General features: G+C 51.5%; 2 protein-coding genes and 1 long non-coding RNA gene across 13 annotated transcripts in view; 2 read left to right on the top strand and 1 right to left on the bottom strand.

Annotated features, from left to right (window-relative positions):
- Positions 1-17065, bottom strand: part of OGG1 (8-oxoguanine DNA glycosylase) — a 29371-nt gene extending 12306 nt beyond the window's left edge. The window contains exons 1-8 of one of the 8 annotated variants that reach the window (XM_081528131.1): positions 16628-17065; positions 16074-16321; positions 15344-15523; positions 13436-13617; positions 12269-12419; positions 12057-12106; positions 11778-11845; positions 9868-10303 (exon numbers count right to left, since the gene is read on the bottom strand). In XM_081528131.1, coding sequence (XP_081384257.1) covers positions 10135-10303; positions 11778-11845; positions 12057-12106; positions 12269-12419; positions 13436-13617; positions 15344-15523; positions 16074-16321; positions 16628-16764 — 1185 coding nt within the window. In that variant the 5' untranslated portion in view covers positions 16765-17065 and the 3' untranslated portion in view covers positions 9868-10134. Of the gene's footprint in view, positions 1-4203; positions 4858-9867; positions 10304-11514; positions 11846-12056; positions 12107-12268; positions 12420-13435; positions 13618-15343; positions 15524-16073; positions 16322-16627 lie in introns of those variants that run through there. The other 7 variants (XR_014064777.1, XM_081528132.1, XR_014064776.1 and 4 more) reach the window with 7 other exon arrangements.
- On the top strand, positions 928-11579 carry CAMK1 (calcium/calmodulin dependent protein kinase I). Of its 3 annotated transcripts, none has more exons than XM_081528138.1 (12): positions 928-1038; positions 2146-3403; positions 5372-5503; positions 6723-6797; positions 6907-7045; positions 7848-7974; positions 8068-8143; positions 8826-8938; positions 9512-9590; positions 9687-9774; positions 11076-11193; positions 11299-11579. In XM_081528138.1, exons 2-12 carry the CDS (start codon positions 3321-3323, stop codon positions 11379-11381), a joined length of 1113 nt encoding a protein of 370 aa, XP_081384264.1. In that variant the 5' UTR covers positions 928-1038; positions 2146-3320; the 3' UTR covers positions 11382-11579. The 3 variants fall into 3 exon arrangements, with proteins under 3 accessions (XP_081384264.1, XP_081384263.1, XP_081384265.1); XM_081528137.1 differs by having other exon boundaries at positions 3289-3403; XM_081528139.1 differs by lacking the exon at positions 928-1038 and adding an exon at positions 1119-1368.
- Positions 17066-17202: 137 nt separating the features above from the next.
- Positions 17203-18458, top strand: part of LOC145520745 (uncharacterized) — a 50366-nt gene continuing 49110 nt past the window's right edge. For both annotated transcript variants that reach the window (XR_014064780.1, XR_014064779.1), the window contains exon 1: positions 17203-18445. This is a non-coding gene — a long non-coding RNA (uncharacterized LOC145520745). The remainder of the gene's footprint in view (positions 18446-18458) is intronic.

An 18458-nucleotide genomic window follows, 5' to 3' on the forward strand; every position in this document is an offset into this window, starting at 1 on the left:
AGGCCCACCCCTACTTCCTGGGAGCTGCTCCTCCCCGCCCCACCATCTTCCCAAGGAAGGCCTTACACAAGATGACGTCAGCCAGGTCCTTTGGCCCCGTTGCCTGCCGGCCCGGAGCGGTTTCGGGCTTCCCCTCCCCAACCTGGCCCTGAGCCACTGGCCCCAGGCGCCGGCCCCGTCACGTGATCCTCTTTGGTCGACTTCCCCCCAGGATCCTGATTTAACTCTCCCTCCTCCCCCTTCCCTCCCCGCCCCAGGCCCTCCGGGCACCACACCTGTTCTGCCTGGCAGGTGTAGGGAATTAGAGCATCAGCTCTGCCTCAGAGAAGGACCTTTTAGTTTTCCCGCCAGTAGAAAGCGGCCCCCACCCTACGACTGCCGCTATTCTCTTCATTGCTTACTTTTGCCTTGGCCTTTCCCTACGGCCCCATTCCTCCACCCCCATCAGTCTCCCAAGCCCTTCCCAGGGACCAATGCCCGGGGCGGGGTGGGGAGGGGAGGGGAGGGGAGGGGAGGGGCGGGGAGGGGACGGGGGACAGAGATCAACCCTAAGGAAGCTCACAGAACTGGTCTGAAAGAAACTTCTAGAGACAGGGTGAAAACGGTCAGCTTCCGGCATCAGACAGACTCGGGTTCGAATTCAACTCTGCTTCTGACCAATTGCTGATTCTGAACCCTTCATCTCTCTATGCCTCAGTGCTTCCTTTTGCGAAACGGGAACCCTGCCGGGAGACGAAAGATAGAACGAGTCCAGCGGATGCTCTGACTGAACTGAGGGGTTCCTCCGCGCACCCCGCCCCGGGCGCCCCTTCCCCAGCCCCCGGAGCGGGGCCTCACCTCCCCAGTCCCTCCGCCGCAGGCTCCTCCTCCACTGACATCAGAGCCGCAGGCGGGCGCAGGGAGCCAGCGGAGCCCGAACCGAGCCCCAGCGAGAGAGCGGGCTGGCGGGCCGGGCGCGCAGCAGCGGCGGGCGGCGGCCGGAGCTCGGCCCCAGCCAAATGGGGCCTCCCAGCCAGCCCCGTGGCGGGGCAACCGCAGGTACGGCCCGGGAGCCGCCCCGCCCACGACCCTGGGCGCTGGAGGGCGGCGAGACCGCCCATCCGCTGAGTACCCTCTCCCAAGGATGGGAGGGGGTGCCTGGGCTTGCTGGACTCTACTTGGGCAGGCTAGGGCCTTTCTCCCCCAACTCTGTCCCAGGCCCAGCAGCAGGTGTCAAGTGGCCAGTGGGAAACTGAGCGGGTAAAAGAGGAAGGTGAAGAGGGATGTGTATGTGTCTGCCTTCAGCTGGGCCCGAGTGTGGAAGGACTGGGCATTTGGAGGTATAGATGTGTGGCGGCCGTATTGGGATGTGCGAATGTCTTAGCATAGGCAAGTGGATCAAATGTGAAGTTGCAGGCATGTTGGTGTGTAAGGGTATCCGTCTGGGTGGGGATGTCTGGGAATCCGTGTTTTTGTTGCAGACTGTATCCAAGTGTTGTGTGTGCTGGGGTCTGGCTCAAAGGGTAGTAAGTCAGAGTTGGGGGGTATATGGTTGTGTCCTGAGGATGTTTGGAGTTAGATGTATAACGATTTGGAGTTAAGAGCTTATAGGGTGTATAGGAGGGCTTCTGTGGAGGCTTAGTGGTAAAGAATTCCCCTGCCAAGTAGGAGACACAGGATCAATCCCTGGGTGGGAAAGATCCCCTGGAGAAGGAAATGGCAACCCACTCAAGTATTCTTGCCTGGGAAATCCCATGGAGAGAGGAGCCTGGTGGGCTACAGTCCCATGGGGTCACAAAAGTCAGACATGATTTGAGCCACTGAACAGGGTGTATAGGAGCTGCAGGGTGACAGGTGTGAGGAATCCAGGATGTCTGGTATATAGGTGATGTAGGTATGTGTGTGTGTATCTGTTCTGTCTGGGTGTCATCTTGTCCTTGTGTGTGTGGATGTGTTTTGGGGTATGGGAGAGATGTCTGAGTGTGAGGGTGTCTGGGGGAGTGAGTTGATGTGGGCTGATGTCTGGGTGTACATGCGTGATCAGAGACTCATCTGGAGATGGAGTGTGCGGATCTGGGGGCAGGCGTCTGGTTTCAGGGTAGTGGGTGGGTCTTGGTACAAGGATATGTGTGTAACTGTGAAGTTTTTTTTTTTTTTTTTTGCCAGGCCTCCAGATGGATTTTAAAATTCTGCCCTCTGGAGCTTACCATCAAGTCTCCTTTCCTAGAAGTTTCTGCCGCTGGGATGGGTGGTCAGGCCCCCCGGAAACGAAGTCCCATCCAAAGAGTGGAATCTCACACCATGGGCTCTAGTTAGGGCACCTTCCCCTCTTTTTCCAGCAGAAGAAACAGAGAAGGAAAGTGCCCTCCCTGAGGTCACACAACACACTGGGCTGTGTTTTGACCTCCCTTTCCGTGGGCTTATGATGGGATTGAGAAGCTGTGTTTTCTGGATGGGTCCTCGTCTGGCTGCAGTGCCCTCCAAGGCCTTTGCTTTCAGCGAGCTTAGCTGGGGCCTCATTGGGCAGCTATCCATCTCCAACTTCAGCTCCCCATTCTCCATCTGATAACTGGGGCGAGAGTGCTCACCCGCTACTGCTGGTTGTGACAGAGGTCTCAACAGAGTAAAAGTATAGGCTGGATCAGGGTGAGATGAAGCCAGTAGGAGACAGGTCGGGGGGTGGGGACCCTTTCTCAGGCTGCTGGGACCCAGGTGGGGAGTCAGGACTGAGAGGGGTAACAGGAGGCCTGGGTAGCTCCAGCTGTGCCTGCTGTTGCTGTGGTAACAGTGCAGAAGGAGCTATTTAAAAACGTGGCTGAGATATTGCTGGAAGCCCAGGCTGCCGGAAACCTGATTTCCGAGAGGCTTGGCAAGGGAGGAGGAGGAGGGAGAGGAGACACTCCAGCGATTCCCAGGGTGGGGCAGTGACATTGCTGGTTCTGGGAACAGGGGGATCCTCCGGGGCTGTGTGTTTCTACAAATTGTTCTGGGGTCTTCTTTGCTGTCCTAGAGTTCAGTGTCCCCTCGTGTGTTTGGATTTAGAGAGGGAGAAATTGGGAGGTGAGCTGAATGAATGAATGAGTGACTTTATTGAATAAAGAATTTTGCTGCCACCTGAAGAATTTTCCTCTAGGCTTAAGGATATAATGAATGGATGTTGCTGAATGAACAAATGGCCTGTGAATGAATGTTGGATGATTTTGTCAAATGAATGAATCAAGCAATGAATAAAGGCGTGCTCAGTGGGGCCCTCACTAAGTTCCCACAAGGAAGTCTGAGCCCTGCTGAGTCTTCCATTCCCTTTCCCAGGAGCCCTGGCTGTGGCCGGGGGGCAGTGGGCCATGCCGGGGGCAGTGGAAGGCCCCAGCTGGAAGCAGGCGGAAGACATTAGAGACATTTACGACTTCCGTGATGTTCTGGGAACGTGAGTCTCCATGGCAGGAGAGAAGGGGAAGCTGTCCCTGAGCTGGGGGGTAGGGTGGGGAAGGTCCTCACTCGTGGGCCTGGCTGGTTGGGGAGGCTGGGTCCAGGGTGGTGCTTCTTCTGGCCAGCTGATCACTGCTTCCTGTTTCCTACAGCCCAGGCCCTGTGGTGGCCTTGTATGGCCCCAGTGGCCCGGGGTTTTCACTTCTGGCTGACAGGGGTGGAACAGAGCTGCTTTTGCTCTGGGTTCCTGTGACAAGAAGAAACTAGGCGAGAATGAAGGAGCCAGTTTTTTAAACTGACTGCCAAGAACTGGGGGTTCTGGCCTAGGTTTTGGAACTGAAGCTGGGCATGGCTCTGTTCTCCACAGTGAGAATCCAGAAATAAGTTAAACCTGATCTTTGCCCCTCAAGTTGATCCCAAACATGTGAGGGAGACAGACCCACGGAAAATGACAACCGGGTGTGTGCTGTGTTCTAGCTAAGTTCGCAAATGAGGACTTTGTTGAGCCCAGAGAGCAGTGGCTTCTGTGTGGGGAATAACTTTCTGGAGAAGGGGGCATTAGAGCTAGGGATTGAAGGATGGGTAGGAGAGTACTTGTCAGACAGGGAGAAGGCATTCCAGGCAGGAGGAATAGCATAAACAAAGGCTCAGAGGTATATTATGTGTGGAAAGAGACAGAGTCTGGTGGAGCTTATAATCAGAGGCTGGGGGAAAGAGTGGAAGACACTGAGGAAAGAGAGGAACAGGTCAGGTAAGGCCTCAAAGCCAAGCTATAGAGGCTGGAATTAATCTCATGAGCCACAGGATAACATTTAATACTTTGTGGCAAATTTGCAATTCAGGATGGTCATTCTGGCCACAGTATAGAGGGTACACTGAAGAGGGACAAGACTGAAGCCAGCAAGGAGGCTATCAGTCACTAGTTTGATGATTGCGTTGTCATCATGAGATGCTGTTCACTGACTATGATTTATTATTCCAGGAAAAGCAAATAGTTCCAGAGAGCACTAGTCAACACTCATTCCTTATCCAGTGAACTTTAGTGAAAATGAGTATGCTCCTTGCTAAGTCTGTTCGAAAGCATTGCTTCTCAAACTTCAGTGAGCATACACATCACCTGTTGTTCAGTCTCTAAGTCATGTCTGATTCTTTGTGACCCTATGGACTGTATGTAGCCTGCCGGGCTCCTCTGTCCTCCACCATCTCCTGGAATTTGCTCAGATTCATCTCCATTGAGTTGGTGATGTTGTCGAACCATCTCATCCTCCGCTGCCCCCTTCTCCTTTTGCCTTCAATCCTTCCCAGCATCAGGGTCTTTTCCAGTGAGTTGACTCTTCGCATCAGTATTGGATCTGGTTAAAATACAGCTTCTGATTTTAGTAGGTCTAAGGTGGGGCCCAAGATTCCACAGTTCTGAAAAGCTACCAGGTGATGCTGATGTTCTTCATGGTTCTAAAGGGTGTTAAAATAAGCCATGACTCAAATTTGCTTTCGCAGAAAAAGGAATGAATCAGTCATGCACATAATCAAAAAGCCTAGGGGGTAAACTTCAGATATGGGATATAGGGGCTCACATGATGTTATCAGGAAAATGTCTTTGACTGTTTCTTAGCTCTGATTTCCTTTGTGTTGGCTTCGTTCTCAGCAGGCTCTCCCCAAGTGGTGGCAAAGATGACCACCATTAGCTCCAGGCTTACATCCTACCAACTTAGTAGGAAAGAACACCTCCAAGTGCCAGTAACCTAGCTTACATCACAGGACCCAGTTACTGTGGCCAGGGGATAGACAACTCTCATTGGCTAGGCTGGAGCACCTCTGGCACCAGAGAGGTGAATGGGTGATAGAGGGAGGCTCATTCCACCTCCTTGTCCTGGGTGTGGTCACATAACCCATAGGGGTATGGAGGAGAGGCTGGAGGGAAGCTGAGCTTCTGGTTCTCCATCTCATGAATCCCCTCTCCCTGCAGAGGAGCCTTCTCTGAGGTCATCCTGGCAGAAGATAAGAGGACTCAGAAGCTGGTGGCCATCAAATGTATCGCCAAGAAGGCTCTGGAGGGCAAGGAGGGCAGCATGGAGAACGAGATTGCTGTCCTACACAAGTGCGTGGAGCACATTCTGTCCCTGCCCTGGGTCAACCCTGCCTTGACCTGTCCCACTTCCCTCCTCTCTCTGCTTTGGGCAAATCACCTAACCTCTCTGAGCCTCAAACTGCTCATTTGTAAATGGGGGTAATTATCTCCACTTGGTAGGATGTGGGGAGCATTAGAGGTCCTTTACTTCAAGTGCCTGGCATGAGAGCAAACATGACAGATGTGATTAAGATGCCACTGCTTCTTTACAATGGTTTAATGTCCAGTCAGATCTAAAGGTCAATCCTTGGACATGTCTTGAACCCATGTATCTCTGCTGATGCTGGCTCTAGACCTACTTCAAGTTGCCCCATGTATTACACCACCTCACAAGTTTAAAAACACCCTTCTGCTGATGCCCTGATAACAACCAGATGGTCTCTGAACTGCTCATGCTGATGGGACCCTGCTGTTCTCACTGGAAAGCTCATATAGAATCTCCACTTCCAGCCTCCCACCTGAGCTTTTCCACCACCCTGAGCAGGGACAAAATAATCATTTCCACCACTGGGTTGGGAAGACGGAGGCCCAGAGAGGGCAAAGGACTTGCCTAAGTTCACTCAGCAAGTCTGTGGCAGAGCCAAGCCTTCCATCAAACTCACTCACCATCACTGGTTCATTTCTGGAGTGTTTACTGTGTGCCAGGCACTGTGCCAAGATTCTTCCCTGCATTTCTTCATGTGATCCTCACCTCAATACTTGGAAGGAAGTACTATCACTGGCTTCATATTACAGACTAAAATAAACTGAGGCCCGGAGAGGTTATACTCAATTCAGTGAATACTAGTGAGCACTCAGTCTGCACTAGGTGTGGAGGAACAGTGGTCAGCAAGATAAAGCTGCTGGTCTTGTAGAGATATGCTGGTGGGAGAGACTAGCAAATTTATAAACCCAGACAAGTGTTAAAATCCTATAGTAGTCACCACTGTGAGGTAAGAAGACTTGCCCTCAATAGCACGTGGCAGAGGCAGATGAGGACTTAGGTCTGTGTGATGCCAGAGCCCAGCGTTAACCTCTGTGCTCGGCTGCCTACCGTGACACTATAACATCATGGTAAAGCAGCTTTTCCCTTTGGGACCCAGATCTTTGGCTCATCCTGCCCATGTTTGCAGGCAGTGATTCCTTAAGATGAGGGTACGGAGGTTGTTGAACTGTCCTCGGGTCTGAACCACCTCATTTCTCCTTTCAGGATCAAGCACCCCAACATTGTAGCCTTGGATGACATCTACGAGAGTGGGGGGCACCTCTATCTCATCATGCAGCTGTGAGTGGCCCTGTGTCAACCGCTTTCTCACACCTGTCCCTGGTGCCCCCTCCCTGTTCTCTCTGCATCCATTGCTCTCTTGGCCAGACTGCCCTGTCCCTGGCTGCAGGGTGTCAGGCGGTGAGCTGTTTGACCGAATCGTGGAAAAAGGCTTCTACACGGAGCGGGATGCCAGCCGCCTCATCTTCCAGGTACTGGATGCCGTCAAGTACCTGCATGACCTGGGCATCGTACACCGAGACCTCAAGGTGGGTGTGAGGATGTGTGGGGAGCTAGGGCACCCAAGGGTGAGGCCTCCGCAAACTCCCCACTGTGACCCTGGGTACCTCTCACCCCCTTGCTAGCCTTGCAAGGCTGACCTTGTAAGCCCTAAACTGCTTCCTCCCCACTCCAGTTCCGACACTCAAATGAACACAAAGGTGATTATCCCAGTAACATATTAGGTTTTTTCTGATTATAAAACTCCCACTTGCTCTTTGTAGAAAACTTGGATGACAGCAAAACTCAAAGAAGCAAGCCAGAAATCCCCAAAGCCCTACACCTCAGAGATGATGATGAGGTGCATGTTTGGTGGTACATCGCACTCTGCTCTAGGAGGAGAGCACTGGGGTGAAATAGAGCTGATTTTGAATTCAGGCCCAGCCACTGCCTAACTATAGATCCCTAACTGCAAGTCATTTTGCCTCTCAAGGCATCTGTTTCCTCATCTGTAAAGAGGGATTATTCACAGTGGCCTGGCAGGGATGTGGTAAGGATGAACTGAAATCAAGCACAGCACAGGATCTGGCACACAGTAGGTGCTTAAAAACTCTTCAGGGCTTCACAATACACACCTGAGGTTTATAGGAGATTCCCCCCCGCCCATATCCCCGAGGTCCTTATCCCTTTTGGAACTTCTAACTTCCTTGAGTTTCTTGTGCCTCCAAGATGGCAGCTGTAAAACTACAGTGGCTTTTGGGGGGGCGCTCATTGGGGTGTTTGCAGAGGCAGAAGCTTCTGCTAACCTCTGGCCATTTCCAACTCTCCTTTCCCTCCCTCCCACCCTCCAAGCCAGAGAATCTGCTGTACTACAGCCTGGATGAAGACTCCAAGATCATGATCTCTGACTTTGGCCTCTCCAAGATGGAAGACCCCGGCAGTGTGCTCTCCACAGCCTGCGGGACCCCAGGATACGTGGGTGCGGAGGGCCCTGGTCTGGGGCTGTGGGCAGGGAAGAAGCGGGAGCCACAGGGCAGAGATTTGTCAACACCACGTCCCCTTCCCTCCACAGCCCCTGAAGTGCTGGCCCAGAAGCCCTACAGCAAGGCCGTGGATTGCTGGTCCATTGGGGTCATCGCCTATATCCTGTGAGTGGGGGCCTGGCTGTTACGGATGTGACTATGGACTTCTCCTCTCCCCTACTTTGCTCTCTTTTTCCTCTGTGCCATTTTTTCCTTCCTGCCATCCATATTTATCGCTACCAGTTAATGACTATATTATTCCACTCAATAGAGACAATGTTTCTGGCCACTGTGGCCAAGCACTGGGGATTTAGCAGAGAACAAAAGCAACAAAGTGCTTGCCCTCAGGGAGTAGACATGCTAGTAGTAGGGGAGACAGAAAATAAACAAATAAATATGTAAAATAATGGCAGGTGGTGAGACACGTATGAAGGAAAATCCAGCAGGGTAGGGAGATGGGATGGATGCTGTTTTAGATAAGGAGGTCAGGGAGTCTCTCTGAGGAGGTGGCATGAGTGGCATCCAGAATGAAGTGAGGGAGCCAGATACTCCAAGTGTTCGGGGAGAGTGGCTTAGAGAGAGCACGGAGCAAGTGCAAAGGCCCTGAGGAAGGACAGATGGTGGCACAATATGGAATAGAAAGCCAGTGGAGCCGGACAGGAGTGAGCAAGGCAGAGAGCTAGATTTCCCCACTTTGTAGAAGGGGAACTCCTTCCTGGGGGTCCTGTCTGAACTTCAACATTGCACCAAAGCTTCATCTGGGAGCCAGTGTGTACACTGACAGTGAAATGAGTTTCTCCCTGCCCAGGCTCTGTGGTTATCCTCCCTTCTATGACGAGAATGATGCCAAACTCTTTGAACAGATTTTGAAGGCCGAGTACGAGTTTGACTCTCCTTACTGGGACGACATCTCTGACTCTGGTATTTGGGGCTTTGCTTTCTTCCCCTGATCCTACCTCCAGTCCCTGCTTCATCTGCTTGGGTGGGGGGTAGGGGGGTTGGAGGGTGGGGGTGGGGGGGGTTGGAGAATGAAGGTAGGGGAAGGTCTCCTCACTTCACCAGATTCCCCAGCTCCAGATTAAGGACTGTCTTTAAGACCAGACACCTCACCCTGGGTGCTTTTCTCTGCCTGGCCCCTGGTCAGACATAGTATTTTTCAGAATACCTCCCCACACTGACTTCCTAGTACCTAAAACAACACCATTAATGTTTTCATCTGTCCTTTTGTGCTTCCAGTTAGGTGGCAAAGCTGTGAAGCCATTATTGATCATTTACACATCATTGTGAATCTTCTCTAAGAACAAGTTATTCTTAAGAGAGAAAGCTGGAGAGCTGAGTTGGGTTGGGGGGCTTAGAGAAAGAGTACAGGTGGGGTGGGGCAGTGCATGGACAGATCTGGCTTTGATGCCAGGCCAGACCTGAGGGGGTGGGTTCTATCTTGGGGGTGTTCTCAGGCACCGCCATGCTGTCTTTGCTCTTGTCTGGGGGGCTCAGCCAAAGACTTCATCCGGCACTTGATGGAGAAGGATCCAGAGAAGAGGTTCACCTGTGAGCAGGCCTTGCAGCATCCCTGGTGAGAGCTCCCACAAGCCTCGGGCTAGGATGGGGTCTGGGGACCCTAGGCCTGCCTCTCCCTTCACTGACAGCTCTCTACACACACCTATCCTAGGATTGCAGGAGATACTGCCCTAGATAAGAATATTCACCAGTCTGTGAGCGAGCAGATCAAGAAGAACTTTGCCAAAAGCAAGTGGAAGGTGAGCCCACGACCCTCATCTAGCCTCCAGCTCACACCAAGTGGGGCACACAGTAAATGCTCAGGGATGCTTACTGAAGGGTCTCATTCATTCATGCAACGCTGTGACACCTACTTTATTCCAGTAATGGTCCCTGATCTTCAAGACTAGAAGGAGAACAGTGTATGCTTCTCAAGGAGACATAATCTAAGTTATGGGGTCCTGGAAGGGGCATAAAGTGGTCATGGCCTGACAGACTGGTCAGGCCTGAGAGCCGAGTAGGAATTAGCCTAGCACAGCAGAATAAGGTCTGAGGCAGAGGGAACCAGGGTGCAAACGGCCAGAAGAGAGTACAGCCATTTGGGCAGTCAAGTCCTAAGCCTAGTGGGACTGAAGGGGCTGCAGGCAGGAAACCAGGCTGAAGACAGGTCGGGACCAGGCTGCCTGGGGGCTCGGGTCCCACAGTTGAGCGCTGACTTGATGTTGAGGACGCTGAGCTCCAGAAGGATTTTCAGCTGAAACTTGACCTTTACGAGGGGCTCTCAAGATGCTGAAAGGCAGAGTGAAGGCTGGGAGACCCTTTAGGGGACTGTGGCAGAGATGTGGTCAGCAGACAGTGAGGGCTTGAATCAGAGCAGCGACAGTGGGAACAAAGAACACTGACCAGGAGTCGTTTGGGATGCAGAACTGACAAGAAGTGATGTTAGAAGGGATACTGGAAGAGAGAGGAGATGTCCAGGGCTGGCCCAAGGTTTTGGTTGGGGACAAGGTGGATGATGGTACCATCACTTAGATGGAGATCCTGGGGCCAGAAACTTATTTTTGGGGAGATTTTGATTTAGGACATGATAAATTCAAGGGACATTTCAGTGGTCAGGTTGAATAGAGAATGATACACACACACCTGGGCAAGTCATTTAACCTTTCTGTGCCTGTTTTCCTCCTTTGACAATGCTGACACTAATAATGCCCATCTCAAAGACTTTCGGGAAGATTAAATGATCTATTATGTAAAGTGTTTAGAACAGTACCTGACACACAATGCTACACAAAGCATTTACTATTATGTGAGTGTGAATTATATGAAAAATCATACATGTCTACATATATACATTTTATACATGTGTGTGTATGTGTGTGTAATTATATAATATGACTGAATATAATTTAATGAAGTCTTGTAGAGGTTTCAGGGGGTTTTGGGGATCAACCAATATCACTTGAATGAAGATAACAGAACTGCTATTAAGAATTCTACCGCCAGACCCTGCCCCATAATCTCCTACTCTCTCAAAAGTCCCTTCTTCTGCCTTTCTCCACAGCAAGCCTTCAATGCCACAGCCGTGGTGCGGCACATGAGGAAGCTACAGCTGGGCACCAGCCAGGAGGGGCAGGGACAGACAGCGAGTCGTGGGGAGCTCCTGGCACCAGCAGCCGGGGGTGAGAACAGGGCTCTGTGCAAGGGCATGGAGGTCTGTGGAGAGCGGCCAGGCTAGAACGGAGGGTCTGCTCCTGTGATCAGCTCTGCTCTCTCTTCCCATGTAGGGCCAGTGGCTGGCTGCTGCTGTTGCGACTGCTGTGTGGAGCCCAGCCCGGAACTGTCCCACTCTCTGCACCCCCAGCTCTAGGGGCCTGGATCCAGGGTCAGGATCTGCTATGCAGGAAGGGTTGGGGATGGCCTGCTCCCCCTCCCTCCCTGAACTGGGGAGGTGCCCTGCCCCACCCCCTCCACACCCCTTTCCGTATCACCCCTCCACTGCATTTTCCATACAAATATTTCTATTTTATTGTTCCTTCTTATAATAAAGGAAGAGATTAAAACCACAGGCAGCTGTCTCCTCAGACAACCTATACCCCACATGGTTGTGCAAACTGCTTGATTTGAGGGTGCTTGGCCCCTGAGGTAGTTGCAGGAAGCCCCCTTTCCAACATGAGACTGGATGGGGGAGAGTAGAAGGGAGCAGTAGAGAGCAGTGGGGAATCCCTTTCTCCATGCCCCCACCTAGCCTTCCAGCCCTGTGCACCTCTTTCTGCGCTTTGCTGGTGGCTCCTGAGCTCGGTGGAGTTGGCGCAAGTCAGCACTGAACAGCACCTGGGGCAAGAGGGGTGGGAGTCTGAGTGGGGAGAGGGTACACTGGGGTCAGGACTGGTGGGGCAGTGTGGGGAGCTGGAAAGGTTCATGGGTGGCAGGGCTGGGATGGGTAGAGAGTCCTTTAAGGTCAACTGGGATAGCAATGGAGGTAGAAGAGAAAAGTCCTATGGGGTCTTGTCTGGAGATGGAGGGGAAGCCTAGGTACACTCACTGCTTGGGCCCAGCCAGCATAAGGTCCCCACAGGTTCCGGAAAAAGTTACCTAAACCAAAAAAAAAAAAAGTTACCTAAACCAGAAGTGGTGAGGTGACGTTAAATGGCCCCTTGTGCTCCCTATCCACAAGGGTGGGGTTTTAGGGAGAGGTGTATTTCTACCACCTCAGCCCACACATCCCAGCCCTGACATCCCACTCTCTCTCCTTACCCAGTTCCTTGTTGGCCTGGGGGCTTGGGCCCTTGGCCTGGGAGGTGGTGGGGTGCCAGTTGTAGTCACGTTGGGCAATCTGCCACACGTGGACGTCCACGGGCACAGCCTGGGGTTTGTCTAGCGCCATCAGGCAGATGCAGTCGGCTACCTTTGACAGACAGAGAGTAAGCCACAGAGGAATGGCAGGGTCCAGTCAGCAACCTGCTTCTAGTCCCTAAGCCAGATGCTTCCTTCTCCACTCTGAAGACAATCTTACTGTATTTTCTATTAAAAATTTAAAAAACAGCTGTGACGAGAGTGCTACTGGGTGATCATCTTATGTGTGCCAGTTTCATCATAACCTGAAAAGGTTTATTGTAGACAAGAAAACAGGTCCTGAAAGGTGAAGTGATTTGGACAAAGTTATACAGATAAGGAAACTCAGAACCAGATTTAATGTTAGGCTGGAGTTCAGAGCCCATTAAAAAGAGTAATTTAAATAAAAATTCATTTTTAAAGTACAGAGAAATATAAAAAAGAAAACAATAAATACCAAATTTCCAATCATCTTTCTGATACCTGTTCTTGATATTAAACAAGGTCTATTATCCTTTAATAAAAAAAATTAAAAAATTCTGTAAAGCAATTATCCTTTAATAAAAAAATTTTTTAAAAAAGTTCTGTAAGTACATATAATTTTAAGAGAAGAACAAAATGAAAAGTGGAAGGCTTCCCTGGTGATCCAGTGGTTAAGACTCTGAGCTCCTGATGCAGGGGGAATGGGTTCAATCCCTGGTCAGGGAACTAAGATCTTGCATGTCACACGGTATGGTGTTTAACAACAACAAAAAAGTGAAAACATCTTATTTGTCTTCCCAAAGGTAACCACTATTAAGTTTCCTATGATTCCTTCCAGAAATTTGTGCACACATATGGCAGTGTATGTATGTACCTGAACAAACGGTTTTTCTAAAAATGCATTCAAAGAGCAATGTCTTTTATACCCTTTCTGCATTCTACATTTTCTCCAATAAAAACATCTGCTGGTATCCTTTCTCCCTCCCACTCTGCCTCCAGAAGCCAAACCCACACCCAGCTATCAGGACTGCCTTGTCTCCTCCTCTGCTACTCTGCATGGGTAGTGAGAGTAGCTCCTACCCGCCCCTCCCCAACCCCGGGCCTCACCTTGGTGCCTACTCCAGGCAGGGTGCAGAGGGCCTTGTGCGCCTCCTCATAGGGGGCCTTGCGCAGCTGCTGCAGCCAGAGAAGTCCACCCCGTTCTTCCAGGATGGCTCGGGCACTGGCACTCACAAAGCGGGCACGGTACCCCAGGCCCAGATTCCTGAGCTGAGCTTCCACCTCTGGCCCTGTGGGGGAGTGGGGAGGAGAACAGGGGTCAGATATTCTCAAATCCTTCCTGTCATCAGGCTAGTGTGTGAGCCCTGCAAACGACAGGTATGCTTTTCCTAAGTACCCTTCTCCTACCTTGCCATCCTCTGGGAGACCCCAGGACACTTGCACATACAAAGGAAAGGGTTAAGCCTGGGTTCTGCCCCGCTACAAATGTTTTCTGAGCACTATGTGCCGTGCACTGGAGCAGGGATTGAGAAGCACTTGCTGTCATGGAGGAACTCCTTGGTTGAGTTCTTTAACCTTTCCAAAGGGTGTGAATTCATGAATTCACATGCATGATCTAAAATAATACACAGGGCTTCCCTGGTGGTCTAGTAGTTGAGAGTCTACCTGCCAATGCAGGGGACATGGTTCGATCCCTGGTCCTGAAAGATCCCACATGCCTCAGAGCAACTAAACCTGTGTGCCACAATACTGAGCCTGTGCTCTAGAGCCGCAGCTACTGAAGCCCATGAGTCCTAGAGCCTGTGCTCCGCATTAAGAGAAGCCACCGCAATGAGAAGCCCAACTACCCCAATGAAGAGTAGGCCCTGCTTGCCACAACTAGAGAAAGCCCATGTACAGCAATGAAGACCCAGAGCAGACAAAGATAAATAATCTAAAAAATAAATAAAATAATAGTCATAATAACAGTAGCAGCTTCATCAAGGACCTTGCTTTTCTCAAGGACCTTGATGACAATACTACTGTTCTTCCCACTTTACAGATGAAGAAAATGAGTGCTTAGAGGAGGTTAAGTAACTTGCTCAAGAAAGGACAGGACAGAGATGGGACCTTGCACTGAGGTCTAGGACACCAAGCCGGTGCTCTTAACCCACTGCACCGCCCTACCTCATGACTGCCTTATTCATGCCTCAAACCCTTCTGGATAGAAACTGTTATTCCCATTCCACAAACAAGAGAAGCTTGTAGAAGTGAATGAATTCCCAGAGGTATTATGACTACTAAGCTGGGAGCTGAGACGCAAGATGGGTTTTCTAAGCACCCAAAACATTCTATTTTCTCCAGCGGGGGCTGTGTCTTTGCTATGCAGGCACTAAGCACTTCCTCCAGCTTGGTTCTCACATCTGCCAACTGATGTACTTGCCTCTGTAAAATACTTCCCTCACAGCGCTCCCACGAAGAACATGTGTGTTTTTGGATGCAGAATTGTTGAGTTCACAGCAGAGATAACAATTTGAATTTTCTGCTTACTTCCTATATGCCAAACACTATGCTAGGTGCACTGTCTGCATTCCTTTACTCAACCCTCTTGAAACTCTGATGGTTGGAGCTACTGTTATCCTATACAATGGATTAAGAACCTGAGGCACAGAGAGGCTACATAATGAGCTCAAGATTACATAGACAGAAGTCAAGTGCCAGAGTTGAAATTCAGACCCAGGCAGGCTAATTCTAGAACATGTATCTTAAGCCCAAACTACCGTACACTGTATACAGATGTCTTCTGATGAGCCATTGAACTCATGGGCAAAAAGCACAGACCACTGAAGTGCTGACATTTCAGGGACAGGGAAGATGAGGTATAACTGGGGCCGACCAGACCAGGCAGGGTGGTTCTGCATGAGGGCAGTATTTAAAAAGGCAGGAAGCTTTGAGATGGAAGAAAGGCATCAGGGGAGAACTCAACAGACCCTGAAACCTGTTGTAAGGCCTGCAGGCAGGGACCCAGCAACTCACCAGCCAGGGCCTGCAAGCTGGGGAAGCCATGGTAGGTGACATCATCAAGCTGGATGAGCCGAGGTCCAAAGGTCTGGCAGAGCCGTTCCACCATACCAGTGATGCGGGCAATGTTGTTGTTGGAGGAACAGATGAAGGAGAAAAGGCATTCGATGGGGTCCAGTTGCAGGAGTCGCACACCTGGGGACCAGAAAGGTAGGGAAATGAGAAATCACCTGCTGTTGCTAGTGACCTCTTCTTACCCTCAGATCCTAGGCTCCAATGGGATCCTAGGGGAATGAGGGACAGCGTTGTTAAAGACAGTAACACTGGAGCTCTCATTCTTTATAGCATCTTGTGAGGTCCGTGTTATCATCGCATTCCACGGACAAAGAACACACAATTTAAGCACTATGAGGTTGGGGATTTGTTTTGTTCACTGTGGTATTCCCAGTCACATAGGTGATGCTCTGTAACATTTACAGAATGAACGATGTCACCAGCCCCAGACCACACAGCCAGGATTTGGCTCAATATCCCTGTCACTCCACTATGGTGGTCAGCAGGACATTAATAGTAGTAATAATAATTACTGTGTGTCAGGCACTATTCTAGGCACTTTATATGTATTAGCTTCTTTAATCCTCATAAAATTCTGAGGTAGATATAATCCCCATTTTACAGATGGTAAAACCGAGTAACTTAACCAAATCACAAGCAACCCAACCTCTGCCTCAGACTCTGTACTCACCCTTGAATTTCTGAGCCACCTCTTGAAAGTGGGGGTCCACGGAACTCCAATGGTGATACAGTGGAGCAAGGCTGACATCTAGCTGGAAGTACTGTTGCACGGCCTTTAGCTCTTCCAGTGTGGGCCTGCCAACCCTGCCCTTGTCCCCTCGGTACACAGTGCAGTAAAGATGCTCCTCAGTCTGGGTCAGGGTCCATACCTGGTCGGCCAGCACGCCACTCCAGTGCGCAGGGCTTTGCTCCCTCCACCTGCGCCCCCAGGCATACGGCAGCCCTAGCACTCAGTGCCCCTTTCTGCACCCTTTGGGGCCCTCCTATCCTATAACTGCTTCATATACAAAACTGACTCACGAAATGCAAAACACAAGTGCTTTCTTTTACATCAATTATATTATGTAATCCTCGCAACAGCACCGCGCGGGCTTTTCCACCTTATAAAGGAGTTAACAGGGTCACCACTCGTGCTTCGGTCTCTTTTGTACCCTCCTTCACCCTCAGCGTTCCTTTGCACCCAGGGCCTGCGGTGCTGAGGAGCCAAGAGCCAGGGTCACTCACCGGAAAGACTGTCCAGAAGCCAGAACCAGGTCCAGGCGCAGCTCAGAGCGTGGACAGGGGATGGAGGCCCATAGGGCCGGGAAGGAGGCTAGAGTGCGATGCCCCATGCTACCCGGCAGAAGTGAGACGACTGACATTTCCAGTCAGACCCCGCCCCGCGATGGTCCTGCCCACTCGGAAGGGGCTCTACCTGTCAAAAGACCTCGGCCCGAAGACCACGCCCCTCAAGGCCTCACCCACCAAATCCTAGGCTCTTATTTTAAGGCCCGCAATTTTATTCAATTTCTCCACCCCCCGCAGGCCCTGCTCCCTCAACGCTTCTTCCCTTTCACTCAATCTCAACCCTGCCGCCCTTCACAGCCTTTGGACACGCAACCCAGTCCCTCAATCTGCCGGGACTTTGTGAAGCGCGCGCTAACCCGCTCTTCCGCTTTCTCTGGGGACCGACCTCTCTCTCACCGGAAGGAGGGCTCAGGCCTGGCTAATTGGACCCAGAGGTAACCAATCCGCGGAGAGTTAGGAGGCGCCAATGAGAATCGGACGTGGCGGCGAGTGGGCGGGCCTTTCTAGGCGCCGCAGCGGTTGGCGGGCGCTGGGCTCGCTGCCCGCTGTTGGCTTTTCCTCTGTGGGATTTGTCTGCACTCGGCACGCCGGCGCGTCCCATCCCCGCTCTCCGCGGCCAAAACGCACAGTGCGCCCTCAAGCCACAGTCCTCACCGCCTAATTTCCTCAGAGCCCTGCGATTCCTCAGGGCCTGCCAGCCCGCGGAACCAAGTGCTATCCCCCGGCATCCTTAAAGCCTTTCTCAACGAGACTCTTCCGGCTGATCCTCGCCTTCATCAGTCTGCCTACCCTGAATCCCCCTCACCGAGAATCGTGCCCGGATCGCAGCTCCGGGCCAGCCGAGCCCGAGATGTCTCTACAGCGTCTGGATCCCGAGGAATCTGGCAACTCCCTCGCTCTCTGAGTTTCTGTCCTCCAAGGGCTTGTCCCAGAACCTCGACACCGAGCAACCTTAGGCCTCACTGACTTCCTCATGAGAGGCCTGCCTCCTAGGATTCTGCACGACTGTCCCATCTGGCGTCACCCGCCACCTGAAAGCCCTACCGAAAGGGGCCTCTGTAGGCCCCCTCCAGGACCCAGCGACCCAGAGAGGCCCCAGGACCACCAACCCTGTGGCCCCAGGGCAGCCCCGTTGCCAGGGCCGGCTGCCTAGTCCAGGGAAGATACAGCATGTAACTTCTTCCCTCCTGGAGAAAGACACAAAAACCACAGAGACGAGAACTGTATTTGGACGGTTTCTCCCCTTCTAGCATAGTGATTCTTGGTTACTGTATCTGAATGATCAGCCTGCAGATTTCTTAACGGAGAGACTGACAGCTGAGTTATCCGTATCTCTCCCACAGTAACCTGGTAGCATCTCAGCCCACTGCTCGGTAGCCCCAAGACCCTGGGGCTGCTTCCTGTGCTTGTCTCTTCTGTAGGGCACCAGCCCTCAGATGCCTAGCACTTAGAGGGCATTCCTCCAGTAAATGTTTCAATCGGAAGAGAAGGTGTCAAGGTGGGGAATGAATGAAGAGTCACTCTGCTTTCCTGCTCAGTCCCAAGCTAAACAGGGAAAGGTCACAGCTATAGTGACTCTGAAGAAGTACTTGGACCATCCAGCTGGCAAAGGACTTGAAGCATCTGCAGTTCAAGAAGGCATGGGCACTAAACTCTTCCCTTCCAGCAGTTTGGCATACTGGTTACAGAACCTGCTTCACAGACAGGCTTTTATTCAAATCCTAGCTCTGCAACTTCCTAGTTGTGGGAACTTAGGCAAGTTACTTAA

Source organism: Giraffa tippelskirchi, chromosome 9, assembly GCF_054371585.1.
Source record: "Giraffa tippelskirchi isolate mGirTip1 chromosome 9, T2T-mGirTip1v1.2.pri, whole genome shotgun sequence".
In the NCBI taxonomy this organism is placed as follows: Eukaryota; Metazoa; Chordata; class Mammalia; order Artiodactyla; family Giraffidae; genus Giraffa; species Giraffa tippelskirchi.